This window comes from Papio anubis, chromosome 16 (genome assembly GCF_008728515.1).
Source record: "Papio anubis isolate 15944 chromosome 16, Panubis1.0, whole genome shotgun sequence".
Taxonomy (NCBI): domain Eukaryota; kingdom Metazoa; phylum Chordata; class Mammalia; order Primates; family Cercopithecidae; genus Papio; species Papio anubis.
In genome coordinates this window covers 12,208,711-12,229,891 of record NC_044991.1, presented here as the reverse complement: position 1 = coordinate 12,229,891, position 21,181 = coordinate 12,208,711, and the positions used below count along the sequence as shown (strand labels likewise).

General features: G+C 43.4%; 1 protein-coding gene across 4 annotated transcripts in view; it reads right to left on the bottom strand.

Moving 5' to 3' along the window:
* The window catches only part of DDX17 (DEAD-box helicase 17), a 24,953-nt gene extending 3,772 nt beyond the window's left edge, over window positions 1-21,181 (bottom strand). Inside the window, exons 1-12 of one of the 4 annotated variants that reach the window (XM_009217279.4) lie at window positions 21,117-21,181; window positions 14,494-14,644; window positions 12,183-12,282; window positions 11,226-11,359; window positions 10,858-10,923; window positions 8,157-8,298; window positions 7,557-7,717; window positions 7,301-7,473; window positions 6,674-6,784; window positions 6,363-6,424; window positions 4,704-4,763; window positions 555-797 (exon numbers count right to left, since the gene is read on the bottom strand). In XM_009217279.4, the coding sequence (XP_009215543.1) occupies window positions 555-797; window positions 4,704-4,763; window positions 6,363-6,424; window positions 6,674-6,784; window positions 7,301-7,473; window positions 7,557-7,717; window positions 8,157-8,298; window positions 10,858-10,923; window positions 11,226-11,359; window positions 12,183-12,282; window positions 14,494-14,644; window positions 21,117-21,142 (1,429 nt within the window). In that variant the 5' untranslated portion in view covers window positions 21,143-21,181. Of the gene's footprint in view, window positions 1-554; window positions 798-4,703; window positions 4,764-6,362; window positions 6,425-6,673; window positions 6,785-7,300; window positions 7,474-7,556; window positions 7,718-8,156; window positions 8,299-10,857; window positions 10,924-11,225; window positions 11,360-12,182; window positions 12,283-14,493; window positions 14,645-19,463; window positions 19,849-21,116 lie in introns of those variants that run through there. The other 3 variants (XM_009217280.2, XM_003905542.4, XM_009217278.3) reach the window with 3 other exon arrangements.

The following is a 21,181-nucleotide window of genomic DNA, read 5'->3' as shown; positions in this document are numbered from 1 at the left end:
CGGGTGTGGTGGCTCACTCCTGCAATCTCAGCACTTTGGGAGGCCGAGACAGGTGGATCATCTGAGGTCAGGAGTTTGAGGCCAGCCTGGCCAACATGGTGAAACCCCATCTCTACTAAAAAGACAAAAATTAGCCGGGTGTGGTGGCAGGCGCCTGTAATCCCAGCTACTTGGGAGGCTGAGGCAGGAGAATCACTTGAACCTGGGAGGCGGAGGCTGCAGTGAGCCGAGATCGCACCATTGCACTTTAGCCTGGGTGACAGAGCAAAACTCCGTCTCAAAGAAACAACAACAACAAAAACCAAAACACAACAACAACAAAAAAGACCAGTCTCTAAGGAAAAAAAAATTCACAATTTAGCTTAACTGATAGAACTATCACAACAAACTTCACATTTTCTTAGTTGAAAAAGGTTATAAAAAGCATTAGGCAGTGTCCTTTGTTATGAAGCAACACACTTAAAGCCTTCGCATGGTTAAAAACAGCAACTAAAACAAGGCACAGTAAGCATAAAGGGATACCTTGGCAGTACCTGGAAAACTCCAGGACTTACCCTTACCCCCGCCTCCGCCGCCGCCTCTGTGGTCCACAAGCTGCATCAGTTTTGGATTGATAGCCTGATTGGCCTCTTCCAGCACTTTGATAAGCTCTCTGGCCTGTTTTAGGTTCCCTGGGGTGAAGAAGGTATAGGCGGTACCCTTGTTGGTGCTACGGGCTGTTCGGCCAATACGGTGCACATAATCCTCTGAGCTGTTTGGATAGTCATAGTTGATCACAAACTTGACATCTTCCACATCTTCCACGTCAATGATGAGTCAGTGTGTAGGTTGATGTGGCAGGGAAAGAGAAGGTAAAGGACATGCCAACAACAGGTGGGAAGCACGAATGCAGATGACAGCAAGAGGAAAGAAGGTGAAGTTAGTAACCACTCTGAACAGAAACAAAAAAAGACTCATCCCAACAGAGTAAAAGAGGATTACTGATTCCTAGGACATGCATGGGAAGTAGCATCTTTATTGGCTGTAGAATCCTAAGGGAATCCCATCCAAACATCCAAACTCCTGCCTCTGCTACATTTTACCAATATACTGACAGGAGTTACACCAAGATTGGTCTTCAGACGCAAATTCCAATACTATCCTTTACAAAACTGGAATGTAGAACAAAGTGGTAAACCACTGTTAAGTTACAAGGCCTAATCACTTCTACTCTGTTGGGAGAAGCCTGGCAAAATCTACCAACAACATAACAAACTTACCTTTAAACCAGTCACAGAGCAAAGTAAAAAAAGGAGCTTCATATATTTTATTACTACAATTTAAAGGAAACTTAATCAAAACATTTAACTTGTTTTTTTGCTCTTATATTTTTAAGAAACTGAGTAGAGTCAAAGCTGTTAAGTACACACCTATTTTCCTTTGCAGAAACATCCAGATTATCTATCCCCTTTCAATTACAAGAGCACATTACACTAAAATTTTACTGTACTACCAAGCCCAGCTTCTGCCAAAATGAGGATATTTTTGCTCAACTCAAGGTTATTTCAACTCAGGACTTGTTTCAATTATCAATGATTGTCTACGTGACCTAGGAAATTAAATTAATAGCCAAAGAATGTGGGAAAACCATGAAACCTTGAGACACAAGTTTAGTATTCTCTCCACTGCTGGGAATTGGGCTGAATAACCTCCTAAGGCTTAAAATGTAAATGTTAGTGTAATGCTTTCAGCTGAATGTATATTTTTACCTAAACAAACAATTTTAAGAATATAACAAAGAATCCTACTGTTTTGTGGAAAAAAATCTGCATTTTACAAAGAATATTCAGAAAATATCCTAGATAAAACACAGATTTTTGTGATATAAATAATTAAAAAACATTCTCTGTTTGTTACCAGACCGATGCACACTCCCTCCTCCTTTGGGAAACCGCTGCAGCCGATCCCGTCTCTTTGCCTTTTATTTTTGGCGGCCTCCTTTCGAAAACTCCGCCTTCTGACACGGGACCACTGGAGCGCGGGGAGCATGCATCAAGGGTCCGTGGCAGTGAGAAGTCCCCACACACGCTCGCTCTGTGAACTGGCTTAGATGCTTCTCTGTAGCCCCATTTGGTTGCCAAGCGCCGGAGAACCTGGGTTCGGGTAAAAATTTCAGGTCCTCCAACGCCTCCCCCAAGGATAATTGGGGTGATTGTAGAAAAAAATAATTAATAAAAAAAATGTAAGTTACATCCAAAGGGTCAGACTGCATCTATTGCCCAGACTGGATTAATTTCAAGGGAGAAAGGGGAGATTAAAAAAAAAAAAAATTAGCTGTTGTTACAAGGCTTGTGAAGAAGGGGCATTATGTCTGTTTCTTATTACAATAAAGGCTCCTCGGTCTTTACTGACCCCTAAAGTCCTGAATCACACCAGAAAGACGAGAAGGCACTTATCACAGGGGGCAGCTTGAGTCTCCGGCTAGGGTCGTTGACGCAACAAAGGAAAAAAGAATTTACAGGGCCAGGGTGGATGTAAGACAGGGGGGTGGGGAATTCTACTCCATGGTATCTTCAGAGCTAAGATAATGCTCCTTATGCAATCCCACTGCATATGACCATGGCAGCAGAACAAGTTCAATTACTACACTGGATGCCTAAGTGTGCTTTCCTAGCAGAAAGCACCAGGGGCTGGAGTCAACAGTTCACATGCTAATACTTGGAAGTATTTCTGGGGGTGTTCAATAGAGGGCAGACATGATGCAAAGTTCTTCATACTAGAAAGGTGTCCTGTGTGTGCACACACAGCTGGATGGGGGCACATATGAGCAAGCGTAGAATTTGGTTTTCTCCAGTCAAGTCTACCCTGATGTTATCTGTGCACTGCCACAATATTATCTTGCTGCCTTTCTAGATGATGCTGTAGCAGGGTAAGAAATCGAAAGTTAATGTTTTGGCCAGCTGACTGGGATAGGAACTTTTTGTTTGAAAGGCCCTATGACATGGCCTGAATCTCCAATCACTAATTAGGAGGGACTAAGTCTAGCCAAGAGGCTCATCTAGAGCTGCTTCCGGCCAATGTAGATTTGTCTCGGCCATGTATTGAGTGATCTGCAGCTGATATCAAAGCTTCTGTTAAAAAACAAAACAAAATAAATTCAATACTTTTAGTTTAACAGTGTGTAGTTTAAACACAAAAAAGGAAAAATAAAAAATATCCCAGTGGAAAGGGAAGTGGGAGCCTAAGGATGACTATTATAAAATTATGGGAATCAAAGAACTTACCTGAAGGGAACATTTAAGAGACCATCGCTTGACAGGAAGTGAAAAAAGGCCTGGTGACTCAGCTGAAAATTGCACCCCTGTCTATGAGGTAGAAGCCTTCACTTTCCAGGATCTTGTAGGACATTGGTCAGAATTCTGCCATTTTGGTGGGTTTTCTCCCTCTTTTGATTTTTTACAAGGCAGCAAACAAAGGGGCCCAAAACAAGCACTGATGTTGAGTAACAAGAAACAGACTCGGGTACCTTCCCTCTCCCCTCACTTGGATGAGTGGGGGTGGGATGAAGAGTCTAAGTTATTCTAATGGTAGCCAATTAATTTGGTTTAGAAATGCAAGGGGACGTAGAGCAAATATTTTTAATTGTCTAGGCAAGATGCACAAAGAAGCTACCAGCACATAGCAAGCCTGTTTAAAAACCAACCATTACTGAAAGCTTTATGTAAACTGCTTTCAGGCCTCCGCCTCCTCTCCCAACAGGCCCAAGTTCTAATGGCACAGATCCAGACATGACCTCAGAGGGCAGAGGGGCAGAGAGAACTTTCCATCATGGCTGCAGGTCACCACCTCTGAAGGAGGGAATGATGAGTGCAATGCATAAAAAGGCTTCATTACGTCTGTATTCCAGTCTGAATACCTGTTCTCTTTATATTAAATAGTATAAGGGAATAATACGGTACTTCTCACCTTACTGGGCAAATTAAATACTTGTCAATGATTTAAGGATTTCCTTGTAATACAGATAATCTTTTTTTAAAATATAAAAGTTCTGAGTTAGACCTGTTTAGCTCAGAATAGTGGGCTAAACTACCATAAAATTCTCTGTATATCTTAAATGGTAATGGGTCAAAAACTCCAGAAAACCATCGGTTGGATAACACACCTATAGATAAGCGTATGGGTAGGAGGAGGGGATAGCCAAGTGCCCATGATAATTTGACGTTATAATGGGGCTATTCTGATACTGCATTAGACTTATAACATTCCATCTAATAAGCATTCATAAAACTGGACCTCTGTATATATCTAACTTAGACAGGGATAGGGAAAAGAATAACTGAAGAAACTAGCTTACAATAGCTAGGTTTCGTCAGGCTTATTCTATCCAGCCAGAAAACACCACCAGAGAGAAGTTGAGCCATTCAACTGACTGCCTCCTCTCCCTGTTTGTATAGTCATGCCTAGGCCTTGCTGCAGACCAAAGCCTGTTTGTTAGGAGCAGGAAGAGAATTTGAAAATAAAAGGGGGGTGGGGGAAACCAAGGTTTTAAAAAAATTGTGGGGGGCGGGGAACGGGGAGAATCACGCTTTGTATTCTTTTCTTTCAAATATTTATCTAACCACATGTGTATACAACTTTCTAAACTTGAAGTTTGAATTTGAAATGACAAATCTTTAAACCAAAAGATACATATACCATTGACAGAGACGCCTATCTATACAAACCTAGCCCACGGGAGGCTACATCTGTAGCAATAAGGATGGGTGCCTTTCCAGAACGGAACTCTGTAAAAACAAACAATAATCATCATCAAATAAGCATTCCTATCTATCTGATCTGTTTACATCATCATGTTAAAATTTCAAATAATGGTGTCAGAAAATCCCAGGCTCTTATAATGACAGACAGTTATTCTTTTGAAAACCTTTATCACACTCATCTTCAGCAGTACAATAGTCACCTCTACTAATAACGAAATACTGTTAAGATAGTGTGGCAATTTGTTACATAATTAATATGAGCTACATTTTTTCCCCTTTAAGTTATTTCCCAAATGAGACACAATCAAAAGCTGGGGTTTGGTAGGAAACAAGTTTAAAAGATACGAAATGAAAAGAACTGAATTTCGCCCCAAGAGGTATGCATATTATTTCTTTTTCTCTCTATTTTTTTTTGAGATGGAGTTTCGCTCTTATTGCCGAGGCTGGAGTGCAGTGGCGCAATCTCGGCTCACAGCAACCTCCGCCTCCCGGGTTCAAGCGATTCTCCTGCCTCAGCCTCCCAAGCAGCTGGGATTACAGGCATGTGCCACCACACCAGGGTAATTTTGTATTTTAGTAGAGATGGGGTTTCTCCCTGTTGGTCAGGCTGGTCTCAAACTCTCAACCTCAGGTGATTCGCCCACCTCAGCCTCCCAAACTGCTGGGATTACAGGCGTGAACCACCGCGCCCGGCTGCATATTATTTCTTAAGTAAGATATGGCCTCTTCCATTTCTCAATGGCTTCCCTTAAGAGTAGTCCTGAAAAAAAGGACTGAAAGGAAATATGCTAAAATATGACTCAATAATTAAGAAGCATTTTAAAAAAATATTTCACTAACAGTTTAATTCTCCCCAAATGGTAGTTATATTTTTACAATCAGAAGGAAAAAATTGAAGACTTTATTAATAAAGGGAGGGTGGTGAAAGTTGTGACAAAGTTGAAAGAGCCAGCATCATGGACCATGAGCACATACTAAAAGTGCCCTCAGTAATTCAATTAACTATACAGCAGGGGCAACACAAACTGGCCTTTGGGCCACATCTGGCACAACACCCACTTTTGCAAATAAATATTGTTGGAACACAGCCACGTTATCTCTGAGACATGGTCCCACTCTGTTACCCAGGTTGGAGTACAGTGGCACGATTTTGGCTCACTCCAACCTCTGTCTCCTAGACTCAAGCAATCCTCCCACCTCAATCTCCGGAGTAGCTGGGGTTACAGGCGTGCACCACCAAGCTTGGCTAAGTTTTGTTTTGCTTTTTTTTTTTTTTTTTTTTTTTTTTTTTAGAGACAGTACTTCACTATGTTGCCCAGACTGGTCTTGAACTCCTGGGCTCAGGTGATCCATGCACCTCGGCCTCCCAAAGTGTTGGGATTATAGGCAGGAGCCGCCAACAGTGCCCAGTCTAGGCCATTTCTTTACATATTATCTATGGCCTACAGCTTTTGTCCTAAAACAGCAGCGCTGAGTGGCTATAACAGAGACCACCATTTGGTTTACAAAGCCAAGCATACTTACTATCTGGCCCTTTACAGAAAGTTTGCCTATCCCTGAAATAGAGCATGGACATTCACTTATGGTGGGAAAAAAAAATCAACAAAAAATGCTTAAACTTACCATTAAGTACCCAATCTCTTTCTGGTTGACTCTTGTCTCCATGGATACACATAGCTGGCCAACTATCAGAAGAATAACAAACAATATTTAAAAAATATTTTAAAATGGGGAAAATCAAACTTTAAAGCCAAATGCTATAATGCAATTTTTGTAAGGTTTGTCAGGCTTCATGAATAGATGACTGTGCTCATTAAAAGAGCAAACTGCATGGATAGGCATTATTGAAATATTACACAGCATTTGGAATACCAATTTAGAAATTTCCAGTTAACTATAAAACCAGAGGTTAACTGCCTTGGTGCTATACTCACCCATCTCTGCGCATCCTTCGAGTCAGATCATCACAGCGTCTCTTTGTCTCCACAAATATTATTGTTTTGTTTTCCTTTTCAGCCATTATTTCTTCCATTAGTTGGATCAATCTGAAAACAAGACCAACAATGCAGTCATCACACAGAAAGTATCTATTATGTGGAAGATTATGTCTACAATATCAACTCCCAAAGCTATAGTACTTTCTTTGCACATTACGTTTTTAAAATTTTAAACATTAATATAGAGTCCTGAGTCAGGTTCTGCTATGTGCTCAAGAAATACTAATTCATACCACTCATACCATCCTCACAGCAAGTCTCAAATGAGTGGTATTATTCCCATGTCCCAGATGAAGAAACTGCGGCACCAAGACATAAAATTGTGCAAAATTATACAGCTGGTAATCAGCAGAGCTGATATTCAAACTCAAGAATTCAGAATCTTTGCATTTAACCATAATGCTCTGACAAATGACATAAAGATGGATTATCAGAAAGTTAGCAATGCTTTTAATGCTTTCAGGCCTCAAAATATACTGGTTTCTGTAATACTGATTTTGGAGGGTTATTAATAGAAAAGGTTTATTGGTATTATCAAATCAGAGAGTAAAATCTCTTTCATACTTGTGGTCTTTTTCACTTTCCATGCAGACATCCACTATCTGGAGGATGTTGTGGTTGGCACTCAACTCCAGATTGCCTACGTTGATCTGGGTGTAATCACGAAGGAAATCCTCTGCAAGCTGTCTTACTTCTTTTGGCCAGGTTGCGCTCCACATCAACGTCTGCCTATCAGGCTATCAAAAAAGGAAAGGCTTTCTTTCAGGCTAAGGAGCTTGGACAAATGGCATAAAGACTGCTTATTATTAGTTTTACGCACCCTGATTTGGTCAACAATTTTACGGATCTGGGGTTCAAATCCCATATCAAGCATTCTGTCAGCTTCATCCAACACAAGGTAAGTACATCGGCGAAGATTTGTCTTTCCTGACTCCAGGAAATCTATCAGACGTCCAGGAGTGGCTATGCAGATCTCAACACCTGTAAAACAAAACCAATGATCCAGCAAATCAGCTAGGTGCAGTGCTCACACCTGTATTCCAGCACTTTGGGAAGTGGAGGCGGGAAGACAGCTTGAGGCCGGGAGTTCACAACCAGCCTGGTCAACATAGCAAGACCCCGACTCTACAAAAACGCAGCAGCACCAGCCCTGGTGGCTGTACTCAATGCTGCAGAGAAGCTAAATTTTAACAAAGTACCTGCAAAAGCATGATGTCGGGATTTATGTACAATCACCAATCCTCACAAAGTTTCCAGTCATGTTGAACTTTCTCTCTCAAAATAGTTATTTTGGTCACATGTGAGAATTTCTAAGCTGCTGAAATTCTCAGTTTTTCACAAGAACCCACTTTTTTCTCCAATTTCATCCACAGGAATTGGTAAAGATAAACAATTCTTTTACACGATATTATTTTATTACCTCTTTCCAAGTCTCGAATCTGGGGACCTTTAGGAGCACCTCCATAAATACAAGTACTCTTCAATCTAGAACATTTGCCATAGTCATCGGCCACCTGCTGTACTTGCTGGGCAAGCTCTCTGGTAGGAGCCAGAACTAGACACTGAAATCAACAAAAAGACATTTGAAACCCCACCCAAGGTTTAAAAACAAACAAAAAAACCAAAAATCTTTGTTGTCTAATCTAGTACATTAAAAGTGATGGGGTGAAGATCAGAAGGAGGGAATATTAGTACAATGGAATGTAGAAGAAATTATTAGAACTTCATATTTAGGCCGGGCGCGGTGGCTCAAGCCTGTAATCCCAGCACTTTGGGAGGCCGAGACGGGCGGATCACGTGGTCAGGAGATCGAGACCATCCTGGTTAATATGGTGAAACCCCGTCTCTACTAAAAAGTACAAAAAAAAAACTAGCCGGGCAAGGTGGCGGGCGCCTGTAGTCCCAGCTACTTGGGAGGCTGAGGCAGGAGAATGGCGTGAACCCGGGAGGCAGAGCTTGTAGTGAGCTGAGATCTGGCCACTGCACTCCAGCCTGGGCGATAGAGCGAAACTCCGTCTCAAAAAAAAAAAAAAAAAAAAAAAAGAACTTCATATTTAGCATTTGGAATGATACTGGTATCCTCGTCACTTTTACTATGACACATTATCAAATCATTATAGTTTATATGTACTATTTAAGTGCGTATACAGATTGTATTACCTGATTTTAAGTATACAATTCTCATTTACAGGTTGAGCATCCTAAACCCGAAAAACCAAAATGTTCCAGCATTACTTTGAGAATCATATTGGTCCTCAAAATTTGGATTTGTTTTGTTTTGTCTCACTCTATTGCCCAGGCTGGAGGGCAGTGGTGCAATGTCAACTCATTGTAACCTCTGCCTCCTGGGTTCAAATGATTCTCCTGCGCCTCAGTCTCCTGAGTAGCTGGGACTGAAGGCATGCGCCACCACGCCCAGCTAATTATTGTATTTTTATAGAGATGGGGTTTCCCCATGTTGGCCAGGCTAGTCTCGAATTCCTGACCTCACATGATCTGCCCACTTTGGCCTCCCAAAGTGCTGGGATTACAGGTGTGAGCCACCGTGCCTGGCCTAAAATTTGAAATTTTGGATGGTCAACCTGACTTAAACTAGAAGTCACAAAACTGGCAGAAGGACACATTCCTGACCTCTAGTTTAAGCACTTCACCAGGTAGATAAGGCAAAAACAATGAAAATTTACATGTAATCTGACAAAACTGTGTACAATCTGGCCAAATAATACAAAAATCAAGGTATTATATACCAAATTATGAAACTTGCTTTGTATACTGATCCATTAGATATTAATTAATAATGCTGTCAGACATACACTACGTATTATATAAAGTACTGCATTATTTCTTTTTGCGAATATCTTGAGACATACTGTACATGTTCACAAATACATACGACAAATGCAAGCTTAATTCTTAAAGTTAAAAAGTAGGCCGGGCGTGGTGGCTCACACCTGTAATCCCATTATTTTGGAAGGCCGAGGCAGGATCACCTGAAGTCAGGAGTTCGAGACCAGTATGGCCAACACGGTGAAACCCCGTCTCTACTAAAAAAACAAAAATTAGCCGCGTGTGGTGGCACATGCCTGTAATCCCAGCTACTTGGGAAGCTGAGACAGGATAATCGCTTGAACCTGGGAGGCAGAGGTTGCAATGAGCTGAGATTGTGCCAACAATGTACTCCAGCGTGGGCAACCAAGAGCAAAACTCCGTCTCAAAAGAAAGAAAGAAAAAAGTACACATTCAATGCCAGGCGTGGTGGCTCCCAGCACCCTGGGGAAGCCAAGGCGGGTAGATCACCTGAAGTCAACAGTTCCAGACCAGCCTGGCCAACATGGCAAAACCCTATCTCTACTAAAAATACAAACATTAGCCGGGCGTAGTGGTGTACACTGTAATCCCAGCTACTCAGGAGGCTGAGGCAGGAGAATGGCTTAAACCTGGGAGGTGGAGGTTGCAGTGAGCTGAGATCTTGCCACTGTACTCCAGCCTGGGCTACAGAGTGAGACTATGTCGCCCCAGAAAAAAAAAAAAAAAAAAAAAGCTGGATGCAGTGGCTCATGCCTGTAATTCCAGCAATTTGGGAGGCTGAGGTAGGCTGATCACCTGAGGTCAGGAGTTTGAGACCAGCCTGACCAACACGGAGAAACCGATCTCTAGTAAAAATACAAAATTAGCTGGGCATGGCGGCACATGCCAGTAATCCCAGCTACTCAGGAGGCTGAGGCAGGAGAATCGCTTGAACCCAGGAGGTGGAGGTTGCGGTGAGCCAAGATCACGCCATTGCACTCCAACTGGGCAACAAGAGCGAAACTCCAAAAAAACAAACAAACAAACAAACAAAAAAACACCCAGAAAACACTTGACTTTACTGCACAGTAAGTGCCCATATAGCGTGCATAGTTTCTTTAGGAGTAAGACTTTGGTTCAAATGTAAGCTCAGCTATTCAACTGCTGAGTGATCTTGGGTAAGTCATTTAACTGCAAGTAAGATGAGAGTGAAACCATTTCCATGTATGGAGGGTGTGGTGAAGAGTACAAATGGATAATGTAAAGCACCATGCCTAAATAGTTGCTAAATTGTAGTTTTTCTTAGAATTACAAAGAAACTGAAACACACTTACGATTGGGCCATCTCCCCTTTCCAAGTATGGCTGGTGGTTAATATGAACAATCGCAGGCAGGAGATACTGTGGAGGAGGGAAAGAATGACAACCTTATACTTAGAAGTACAATCTTACTAAGATACTTAATACTATCTTAGTAATTACTGAATTAATGCATAAATAGGAAAGTGAAAAACAGAACTTCACCATTGCCACATACAGCAGGCGATGCAAATTTGAACATAAAATGCTTTCATATATTTAATAACTAAAATAGTACCTACACTATCTGAACAGCATTTCTATGAAGAACTGAGAACGCATGATAATCAGAATAGCAAAATAAGTTACCACAATATCAAGGATCTTCTCTTGCTCATACATACCGCCAACGTCTTCCCAGAGCCAGTCTGAGCAATGCCCACCATATCCCGGCCACTAAGAGCCAACGGAAATCCCTGGCACTGAATTGGAGTTGGTTCTGTAAAGTGCTGATCCATCAACACATCCATTACATATTCTGTAAGAGAATTTTATTTTACACATTTTATTGTGTTTAAGGGCACAAACCAAAAGAGTTTTTAAAAAAACTTTTAAGCTCACTAAAGTAAGATTTACCCAGCTTCATCTCTCCAAAGTGTTTTCTTTATCTACTGGATCTCCGACTAGCTTACCGTAAAGCTGCTCTGGGCCAGGCTAGGTGGCTCACGCTTGTAATCCTAGCACTTTGGGAGGCTGAGGCCAGTGGAGGTCAGGAGTTGACTAGTCTGGTCAACATGGTGAAACCCTGTCTCTACTAAAAATACAAAAATTAGCCAGGAGTGGTGGCGGGCGCTTGTAAACCCAGCTACTCGGGAAGGTGAAGCAGAATCGCATGAACCCAGGAGGCGGAGGAGGCAGTGAGCTGAGATCACGCCACTGCACTTCAAACTGGGTGACAAAGTTGTGACTCCGTTAAAAAAAAAAAAAAAAAAGCTGCTATAATAGTCTACCTCTCTCAGAAATTTGAAAAACCGTTACCCTAAAGCATCTAACAGGACATGGGAACATGGTAGTCATTTATTGTTTACCAAATTCACATTATGTCCAGCTAGAAAGCAATTTCATTCTGCTGTTTTCTAAAAGGCAGAGGGCAAAACCCTAGAAAAAGATAAAAACCTTAAAAAAAAAAAATTCTCAGTCTAAATACAAGAACAAAAGAACTGATGACCATAAAACCATAAAAACAATCTCTTGTCCTTTCAACAGAACCCCAAGCCTGGCTCAAAGAGTTTAACCTAATACCCATGTCTCCCATTCAACCCAATTTAACAAATTAAGGCTCTAGACTTAAGAATACTTACGTGGGAAGTTAGCATGATGGAAGGCAAACACGGGTTTAGGACAAACATCTCCCCCTCTCACTGTAATCTCTTTCTTTCGGCGTAGCTCATCAACCTCATACTACGGAAAAAAAATTAAATAACACAAGTTAGTAAACTAGTTACTCTAAACATTCAGAATTTATGTTCCAAGCTAGCTGAGCAATTATCCAGTCCACAGCTACGATGGCAAATGTTTAATAGTTTACATGGTACTTTCATGTGTATCACTTTAATTTTGCAAGTTAATTAACGATGTAGGTGATTAAGAGTTCCACTTTCTTTTTTTTTTGAGACAGAGTCTGGCACTGCCCCCCAGGCTGGAGTGCAGTGGCGCAATCTCGGCTCATTGCAAGCTCCGCCTCCTGGGTTCACGCCATTCTCCTGCCTCAGCCTCCCGAGTAGCTGGGACTACAGGCGCCCGCCACCACGCCCGGCTAATTTTTTGTATTTTTAGTAGAGACAGGGTTTCACCGTGGTCTCGATCTCCTGACCTTGTGATCCGCCCGCCTCGGCCTCCCAAAGTGCTGGGATTACAGGCGTGAGCCACCGCGCCCGGCCAAGAGTTCCACTTTCTACAGGAGAAAACAGGTAAGTAACTTGCCCAAGGTCAGAACGAGGAGGAAAAAAGTGGAACTTGGACCCAAGTACTCTTTCCATTACACTTTCTTCTGAAAGAGTAACCATTTCATGTGTAGAGTCCAAAAAACAATGATAATGAGGTACAAGAATAGACAATATTGGCTGGGCACGGTGGCTCCCACCTATAATCCCAGCACTTTGGGAGGCTGAGGTGGGTGGATCACTTGAGGTCAGGAGTTTGAGACCAGCCTGGCCAACATGGTGAAACCCCGCCTCTACTGAAAAAAACAAAAAAATAAAAATAAAATTAGACAGGCGTGGTGGCACGTGTCTGTAATCCCAGCTACTCGGGAGGCTAAGGCAGGGGAATTGCTTGAACCTGGGAGGCAGAGGTTGCAGCAATCCAAGATCACGCCACAGCACTCTAGCCTGTGGAACACAGCGAGACTTCATCTCAAAAAAAAAAAGACAAGGCCAATATATGGTATTTTTCACTAGCAGATGAAAAGACATGACCTAACATACAATAGTTTCAATCATATATAATAAACAGATTAGTAAGCATTATCAACAAATGAGAACAAATTCAATGCATATTGAAACTGGTCCCCTTTTATGAGTATTGGGGTCTTAGTTAAGAATGTAAGAAAGGCCGGGTGCAGTGGCTCACACCTGTAATCCCAGCACTTTGGGAGGTGGAGGTGGGTGGATCACTAGGTGATCGTGAGATGGAGACCAGTCTGACCAATATGGTGAAACCCTGTCTCTTGCACTCCAGCCTGGGTGACAGAGCAAGATTCTGTCTCCAAAAAAAAAAAAAAAAAAAAAGGCTGGGCGTGTGTAATCCCAACACTTTGAGAGGCCATGGCAGGTTAATCGCCTGAGGTCCAAGGTCTGGAGTTCAAGACCAGCCTGCCCAACATAGTGAAACTCCGTCTCTACTAAAACTACAAAAAGTTAGCCAGGCATGGTGGCGGGTGCCTGTAATCCCAGCTACTCGTGAGGCAGCAGGATCGCTTGAACGCACGAGGCTGAGGTTGCAGTGAGCCAAGATCATGCCATTGCAGTCTAGCCTGGGCAACAAGAGTGAAACTGTCTCAAAAAAAAAAAAAAAAAAAAATCATCTGGGTGCAGTGGCTCATGCCTGTAATCCCAGCACTTTGAAAAGCTGAGGCGGCGGCCGGGCGCGGTGGCTCACGCCTGTAATCCCAGCACTTTGGGAGGCCGAGACGGGCGGATCACGAGGTCAGGAGATCGAGACCATCCTGGCTAACACGGTGAAACCCCGTCTCTACTAAAAAATACAAAAAACTAGCCGGGCGAGGTGGCGGGCGCCTATAGTCCCAGCTACTCGGGAGGCTGAGGCAGGAGAATGGCGTGAACCCGGGAGGCGGAGCTTGCAGTGAGCTGAGATCCGGCCACTGCACTCCAGCCTGGGTGACAAAGCAAGACTCCGTCTCAAAAAAAAAAAAAAAGAAAAGCTGAGGCGGGTAGTTTGCTTGAGATAGGGAGTTCGAGACCAGCCTGGGGAACATGGCAAAACCCAGTCTCTACAAAAAGGAAAAAAAAAAATTAACCAAGTTTTTTGTAAGAAAAATACCACCACACTGGAATAAAATGTAAAACAGCAACAGTAGCGTATGAATAAACTCTAACCAATGTATCTACTTGGTTCAATAATCTGTACATTAAAATACACATGTAAGCTTACTGGTGTCAGTCTTGCTACTTCCGGATGTTCCACATAAAAATTTTTCTCAAACTTGGGGAGCTCACTCAAATCCCACTTTTTTTTACGCAAACGCTCCCCAGGATTACCAAATTTCTTCGGGGGAAGGCCACCACCACCTCTTGCTCCAAATCTAGGAACAACAGAATTTTTAGTTAGTTCATCAGTATTTTCAAAGCAATGTATCGTACATGCCATAAAAACATTCAAAAAGGATGGAGTTCTAAGGATACTATCAGCCTACCTCCAAAAAGACCATTTTATTTACTCCTATTTAAAGGTATGGAGAACTGTATAAAACTTCCTTTACTACCCAACAATACTGTTTTATGAGTATGTCTACAATAGGTGAAAAATTAAAAACTCCTTTATTGAGAGAAATACATCCTAGGGATTACAATCACAGATTCTGGATCCAGACATGGTTCTGAGTTTTGATTCTGCCACTTACTGTGTAATTTGAAGCTAATTATTTAACTTCTACACACCTTAGTTTCCTATGCAAAGCAGAAATAATACCACCTATTTCAGAGGCTGCTGAGAAAATGACCTAATAATGTGCAATGTGCTATAAAACTATCTGGCATAGCCAGCACCCAGTACAATTTAGCATCATTTCATTCAACAAATAGTTATTAGGTACCAAGTTATTAGGAACCAAGTATGTATCAGTTTACTGTTTTAAGTGGTGCTGTGCTGGAGTTACTAAATAAAACAGAAACAAGTCTTTGCTCTTGGGTAACAGACATGTAGGCAAAGGATGACATTAGTTTAAGTTTCAATTAAAGGCAAGATTGTGGACAAGCAGGAAAATATACTCCAAGCAAGTCCCTCAATCTTAGAATAGCTTCTTGGGCCCACTCCTCCGTGTGATAAGCACTCCACTTGTCTGCTAATCTGCAAAGCAAAACTGGGTCCTGGAAAGGACTTGGTAGACTGGTCTTCATATTTAGCTTACGCTAATAAAAGAGCTGAGCCTGCCGGGGTCAGTGGCTCATGCCTGTAATCCCAGCACTCTGGGAGGCGGAGGCCGGCGGATCACTTGAGGTCAGGAACTTGAGATCAGCCTGGCCAACATGGTGAAAACCCATCTCTTACTAAAAACACAAAAAAGTAGCTGGGCGTGGTGGCGCACGCCTGTAATCCCTAGCTACTTGGGAGGCTGAGGCGGGAGAACTGCTGGAACTCGGGAGGTGGAGGTTGCAGTAAGCTGAGATGGCACCACAGCACTCCAGCCTGGTAGACAGAGAGAGGCTCCGTCAAGACAGACAGACAGAAAGACAGGAAAGAAAGGAAGACAGAAAAAGAAAGAAAGAAAAGAAAAAAAAAAAAAAAAAAGAAAAAACAAAAGAGCTGAACATAGATTTATGACCCTTCCTTCTTTGGTTTCTACTTTTACCTTCTATCTCCTTCTTGTTCCCAAATGCAGGAAAAAAAAAAACACTAACAAGACTTACTTAAGGCTTTACTTACTTTACTTACTTTTTTGCAGGAAAAAAACACTAACAAGACTTACTTAAGGCTTTAACACTCAACTAATTACTTAAGATCAACTTCTGGCTTTTTATAAAACTTTCACAACAGACAAGCCCAAGGGGAATACAAATATGACCACTGGCCAAAGCTAAAATTTAAGAAATCACAAGCTACTTTTCCTAGAAGAATCTTAACACTAAGATGGCCTTCATTTTCCCTATTTCTTTCTTGTGAAGTACAGGTCTTCAGCATACACAAACTGTATAGCCATTTCTTCACTCAGTTTCTTTACTCCGTGTAAAATATTGTACTGAATTTAGTTTCCTTTTCCCACTCTAACCCACTTGTAACTTCATCTTATATAAAGTTCCACTTTATCATTGATAGGCAAGTAGGTGTATTATTCTACAGGGCCTCATTTCCTGAAATTCAAAGCCTTTAGAAGTCTGGTTTAACCAGCTAGACATTCCTCTAAAAACACACGTAACAAAAATTGATGGCAGGAGATTTTATTGGGATCACTGGATACCTACACTCAACAGGCAGAACTTGGCTAATTCCATTTATACCACTACTGAGTAAGACAAATTAAGAATCAGAACAGGAAGAGCACACAGCACAGGGATACACGTGTCAGGGACATCTTTAATATGATCCTCAGCTTAAGGCTCATTACTGAACAGACCAAAAGGCCACCTCAATTGCCACTCCTAACACACTTGCAAATGAAGCAGATAAATAAGGTACTTTTCAAGAGGTAGAAAGTCTTTGGATTATCACTCTTGCAAATTATAAAATACTTCATTGTTACTGCTGCACTGCAATGCTACCCAAACCTTACTGATTTAGGAAAAACTAAAACTTTTGAAAGATTCCTGTTAAGGCTTTAAACTGATTATCATTTATGTATTTTTTTCCCTCTCTCCTTATTTTCCTGGCTATTTATTCAAGACATACTATTCTACACTAAATATATAATTTGAAACATGGGGTTCTTGGAAAATATGCCGTCTTCCATGTTTATAATTAATGCTGACATAATTAATGACCTCAAAATTCAAGAAAACCTTACTTTTGAGCTTATCCATACCATCTTTAAATACGCACATCATACTCTCTGGTACACTATGCTGCTCAAATGTTTTTATCCAGTCAGTAATAAGTTTAATTTGGCTTTGCAAAAAAAAAAATTCACCTTTGAAGATTCATATATTAACATTAAAAACCACATATTAACATTCATATATTAAACATTAAAAACCATCACATGTACAATGCATATCATTTTTGCATCACACACGTGAAACACATGAACTGACCTCACCTATTCCTTTTTCAAAGTAACCACCATTTCAACTGTGTAGCATTCGTTTAAGAGTAAAACAGCAATTCAAATAATCAAGAACATTTCTTGGGAAAGGGAGAGTTGTGACAAAGATCTTATGAAAGAAGGCCAGTTCGTTTGAAATTTTTAAAAAATGTCATCTGATACAAAGAGTTAAAGTATGGATCAGTAATTCACTTTTTTCCTTTCAAATAACTTATTAAAGCATATATATGGTGAAAGGAAATACTAAACCAAACAGCCATGGTAAAGAAACAGAACACTATTAGTACCTTGTATCCCCTCTATGTGCCTATTTCAAGTTCACAACTTTCATCCTAATAACCACTACCTTGAATTTTGTTAACCATTCCCTTTCCTGTTATATTTGCACATATCCTTAAATGTGTCACCCTACCACAACTTGCTTTTTAACTCAACATGTCTGTGACTTATCCACATTAATCCAAGTTCTTTTCTCTTTTTCACGGCTGACTAAATTGTATTCAATTGCACGAATACCCACAATTTATGGAGACATTTGAGTTGTTTCCAATATCCCGTTAGCAGGAATGCTGGTGTATAAACTTTTCTGTACAAGGATCCTGAGGCACGTGTGCAAGGATTTCTCTAGGCATTAGTCTAGGGTGTAAAGCTTAGGGAGGAATTACTGGGCTGTTTTCAATCTTCCTAGATAATCTTAAATTCTTTTTCTAAGTGGTTGTACTGAAATTCACTTCTAAACTCAGCAATACTGTCAAACACAAGCAAACATTCCATCTCTCGTCCTTTAAACAATGAGATCAAATATTTTCCTTCCTAATAAGGTATAAATCAAAATAATTTTGTAAAAACTGGTAACTAAAGTGCTTGTGACTAGTAAATCCAGTAGTTGTGCATCTGAACCACAAAAGACAAAAACGTTTGGGGAAAGTATGGTTAATAGAGTGCCTACTACAGCGAGACTATTACATCCATTATCTCTTAATTCCTGACAACACACCAAAGTAAAGGCAATTATTATCACCTTCCTCAGAGGAAACAAGCTCACAAAAGTTACGGATCTTGACCAAGGTCACACACACATATAAAGTGGCGTCACATTACTCTTTTTGGAAGCAGGGAGCGGGCGATCGGAGTTTCGCTCTGCTGCCCAGGCTGGAGTGCAGTGGCGCTATCTCCACTCACTGCAACCTCTGCCTCCCGAGTTCAAGCGATTCTCGTGCCTCAGCCTCCCGAGCAGCTGGGATTACAGGCATGCGCCACCAAGCCAGGTTAATTTTGTATTTTCAGTAGAGACAGGGTTTCTCCATGTTGGCCAGGCTGGTCTCGAACTCCCGACCTCTGTTGATCCGCCCGCCTCGGCCTCCCAAGGTGTTGGGATTACGGGCCTGAGGCCTGCGCCCGGCCCACAATACCAAGAACTTTCTAGCGAGGCAGAATAGTTGATGCTGCAGTCCAATTAGAGAAAAAACGCCGGAATATTAAAACTAAATTAACGACCCAAAAAAACATCCTTCCCCCAAACACGGTCATTTAGATGGCAAGCAACTCCATTGCTTTACATCCCAATGCATTTCCTTCGACTTAAAATACGACTGAAGAGGATTAAAACCTATTTTTAAAAATGAGAAGCTGGTCTTTTCGTCTCGTGTCTTAAACAGTGAATTCTGGGGAGAGAACGTCAAGGCTGCCATTTCGTGTAAAGCTTTCCTGGGCTGAAGTCTTCTCTTAGGAAGATCCGTGTTTTTCCAGATGAACGCCGAGGCCTGAAGACATCAAACAGCCCGCTCCAAGCGGCCAGGCCCGAGAGCCGGGACGCCAGGCGAGGCGCCTAAGCCCGGGCCGGGGCTGCTGCGGCCAGGCCGCCCCTCCCGACCCCCCGCGGGGCTGAGACGAAGCCGGGCCGCGCCACGACTGCCTTTCGCAAAGAGCGGCCCAGCGTCGCCAAGCCGCCGCCCTCCTTGGGTCCCGAGTGACCCTGGAGCCGAGGCCCGCGCACGAAACCGCTGTCTGGCCTCGAGTCGCCTCGCCTCCCGGGGTCAGGAGCAGGACTCCCAGGCCCGCAGTCCGCTGGGCCTCCCCAGAAAGCAACTCCCCCACCCCCACCCCCACGCCAGGCCTCTCCTCTCCTCTCCTCCCCCACCCTTACCCTCCACGGTCACGATCCCGGTCCCGGTCCCCAAAGCCTCCTCCGCGCATGGTCCCAAAAGGATAGAGATCTGGGAGCGGGGCACGGATGGCCGGGCTCGGGAGGGCCTGCGGCTCCGGTCTGGTGACGACCGATGGCGGCGGCGCCTCCGCTGTTGGGGCGGCGGCAGGCGCAGCGCTCTCTCGCTCCGACGCGCTGTCTCCCGTCGCAGACGCCACCGTCGCCGCCTCTCTCGTCGGAGACGGGAGCAAAACACAGAGAATCGGGGCTACAAAGCCGGTGGGCAGGTTTGGCTACGCTCAAACCCGGCAGTGCCGCGGTTTAGGCGTCTCCTTCCTTCCCAGCGACTGCACAAAATGGCGGCCGCAGCTGAGTCGGCTCCAACTTAACGCTACGTACGGCGGAGACGATACGTAAACAGCGTCTCGGAATAGCCCGAGGGCTCCGCGGGGAACTACGGGTATTCTTGGAAGCGCTTTACGTCAGTTGCGACGATCGGCGTATTTTGCGGTCTGTACAAGAAAAACAAAGTACGGAGCGAGCGTAGAGTTCTCGCGCCACCTGAACTAGAACGTGGGGTGCGGTGGGAGGAAGCGCCTCTGGTGCGACGTAACATTCTTTGCGTCGTTAGCCGGCCCGCTGTTGCGAAGATGCGCAGTATGCGTAACGCATTCTGTTTAGAGAATAGAGGATTTTGCCTGATTCCGATCTCGGGACAGACCCCGCGGCCGGCTTGTGGCAGTTGCTTTGCAGAGACAATAACCGTCCTCCATATTGTTATCAAGTTTCAGGGTCTCCTGGTGCCAGAAGTCGGGAGGGTCTTAAGTTCCCTGGCTGGCCTTCCTACATGGGGCCGGCAGCCCTCTCGCCCCGCAGCCCTCGGCCCGCTGAGAATGGCGGCGGGCCCCGGCGCCATTTCCTTTCCGTTGCCTCTCGCTGTTCTGTCTCCGGCAGCCATGATGGATGCGCCCTGTCCCTTTCTTTCGGGAGTTTATGAGGTGGCGATGTCCGCTCCAGGTTAAAGGGTCCTCAGCCACACTTGGTTCACACCGAGGTGCATTTTCTGAACCGTGTATTTTCACCGTCTCTGGCCGAGCACAGCTGTTGCTAATACAGAAACAAAATGTGCTTGGAGGCCGGGCACGGTGGCTCAAGCTTGTAATACCAGCACTTTGGGAGGCCGAGGCGGGAGGATCACCTGAGGTCCGGAGTTCGAGACCAGCCTGGGCAAAATGGGACAACCCTGTTTCTACGAAAAATACAAAAATTAGCAGGGCATGGTGGCGGGCGCCTGTAGTCCCAGATACTTGGGAGGCTGAGGCAGGAGAATCGCTTGAACCCGGGAGTCGGAGGTCGCAGTAAGCCGAGATCCTGCCACTGCACTCCAGCCTGGACGACGGGGCGAGACCATGTCTCAAAAAAAAAAAAAAAAAAAAAAATTGGTTGGAGCCCCAGTGGACTCCGTGGGCACTTTGCTGCCGTTAAACGGCGCTCCTCAGAAGGTGCGGAGAAGACCCCAGCACTCTCGGGAGAACAAGGTTTCAGAGTAATGGTCTTTAGATGCATAAAAAGTGAAAGCTAAGGACAAGTGTTTAACCAGGCTAGCCCACATTCTCCGCTCAATTCCTTCCAGACTGGCTTCCCTCTCCTTACCTGCTTCCTGTCCTCTCAAACTGCATTTTAAAGCCCCGCAAGCTTGGCCAAATGGCGTCACACAA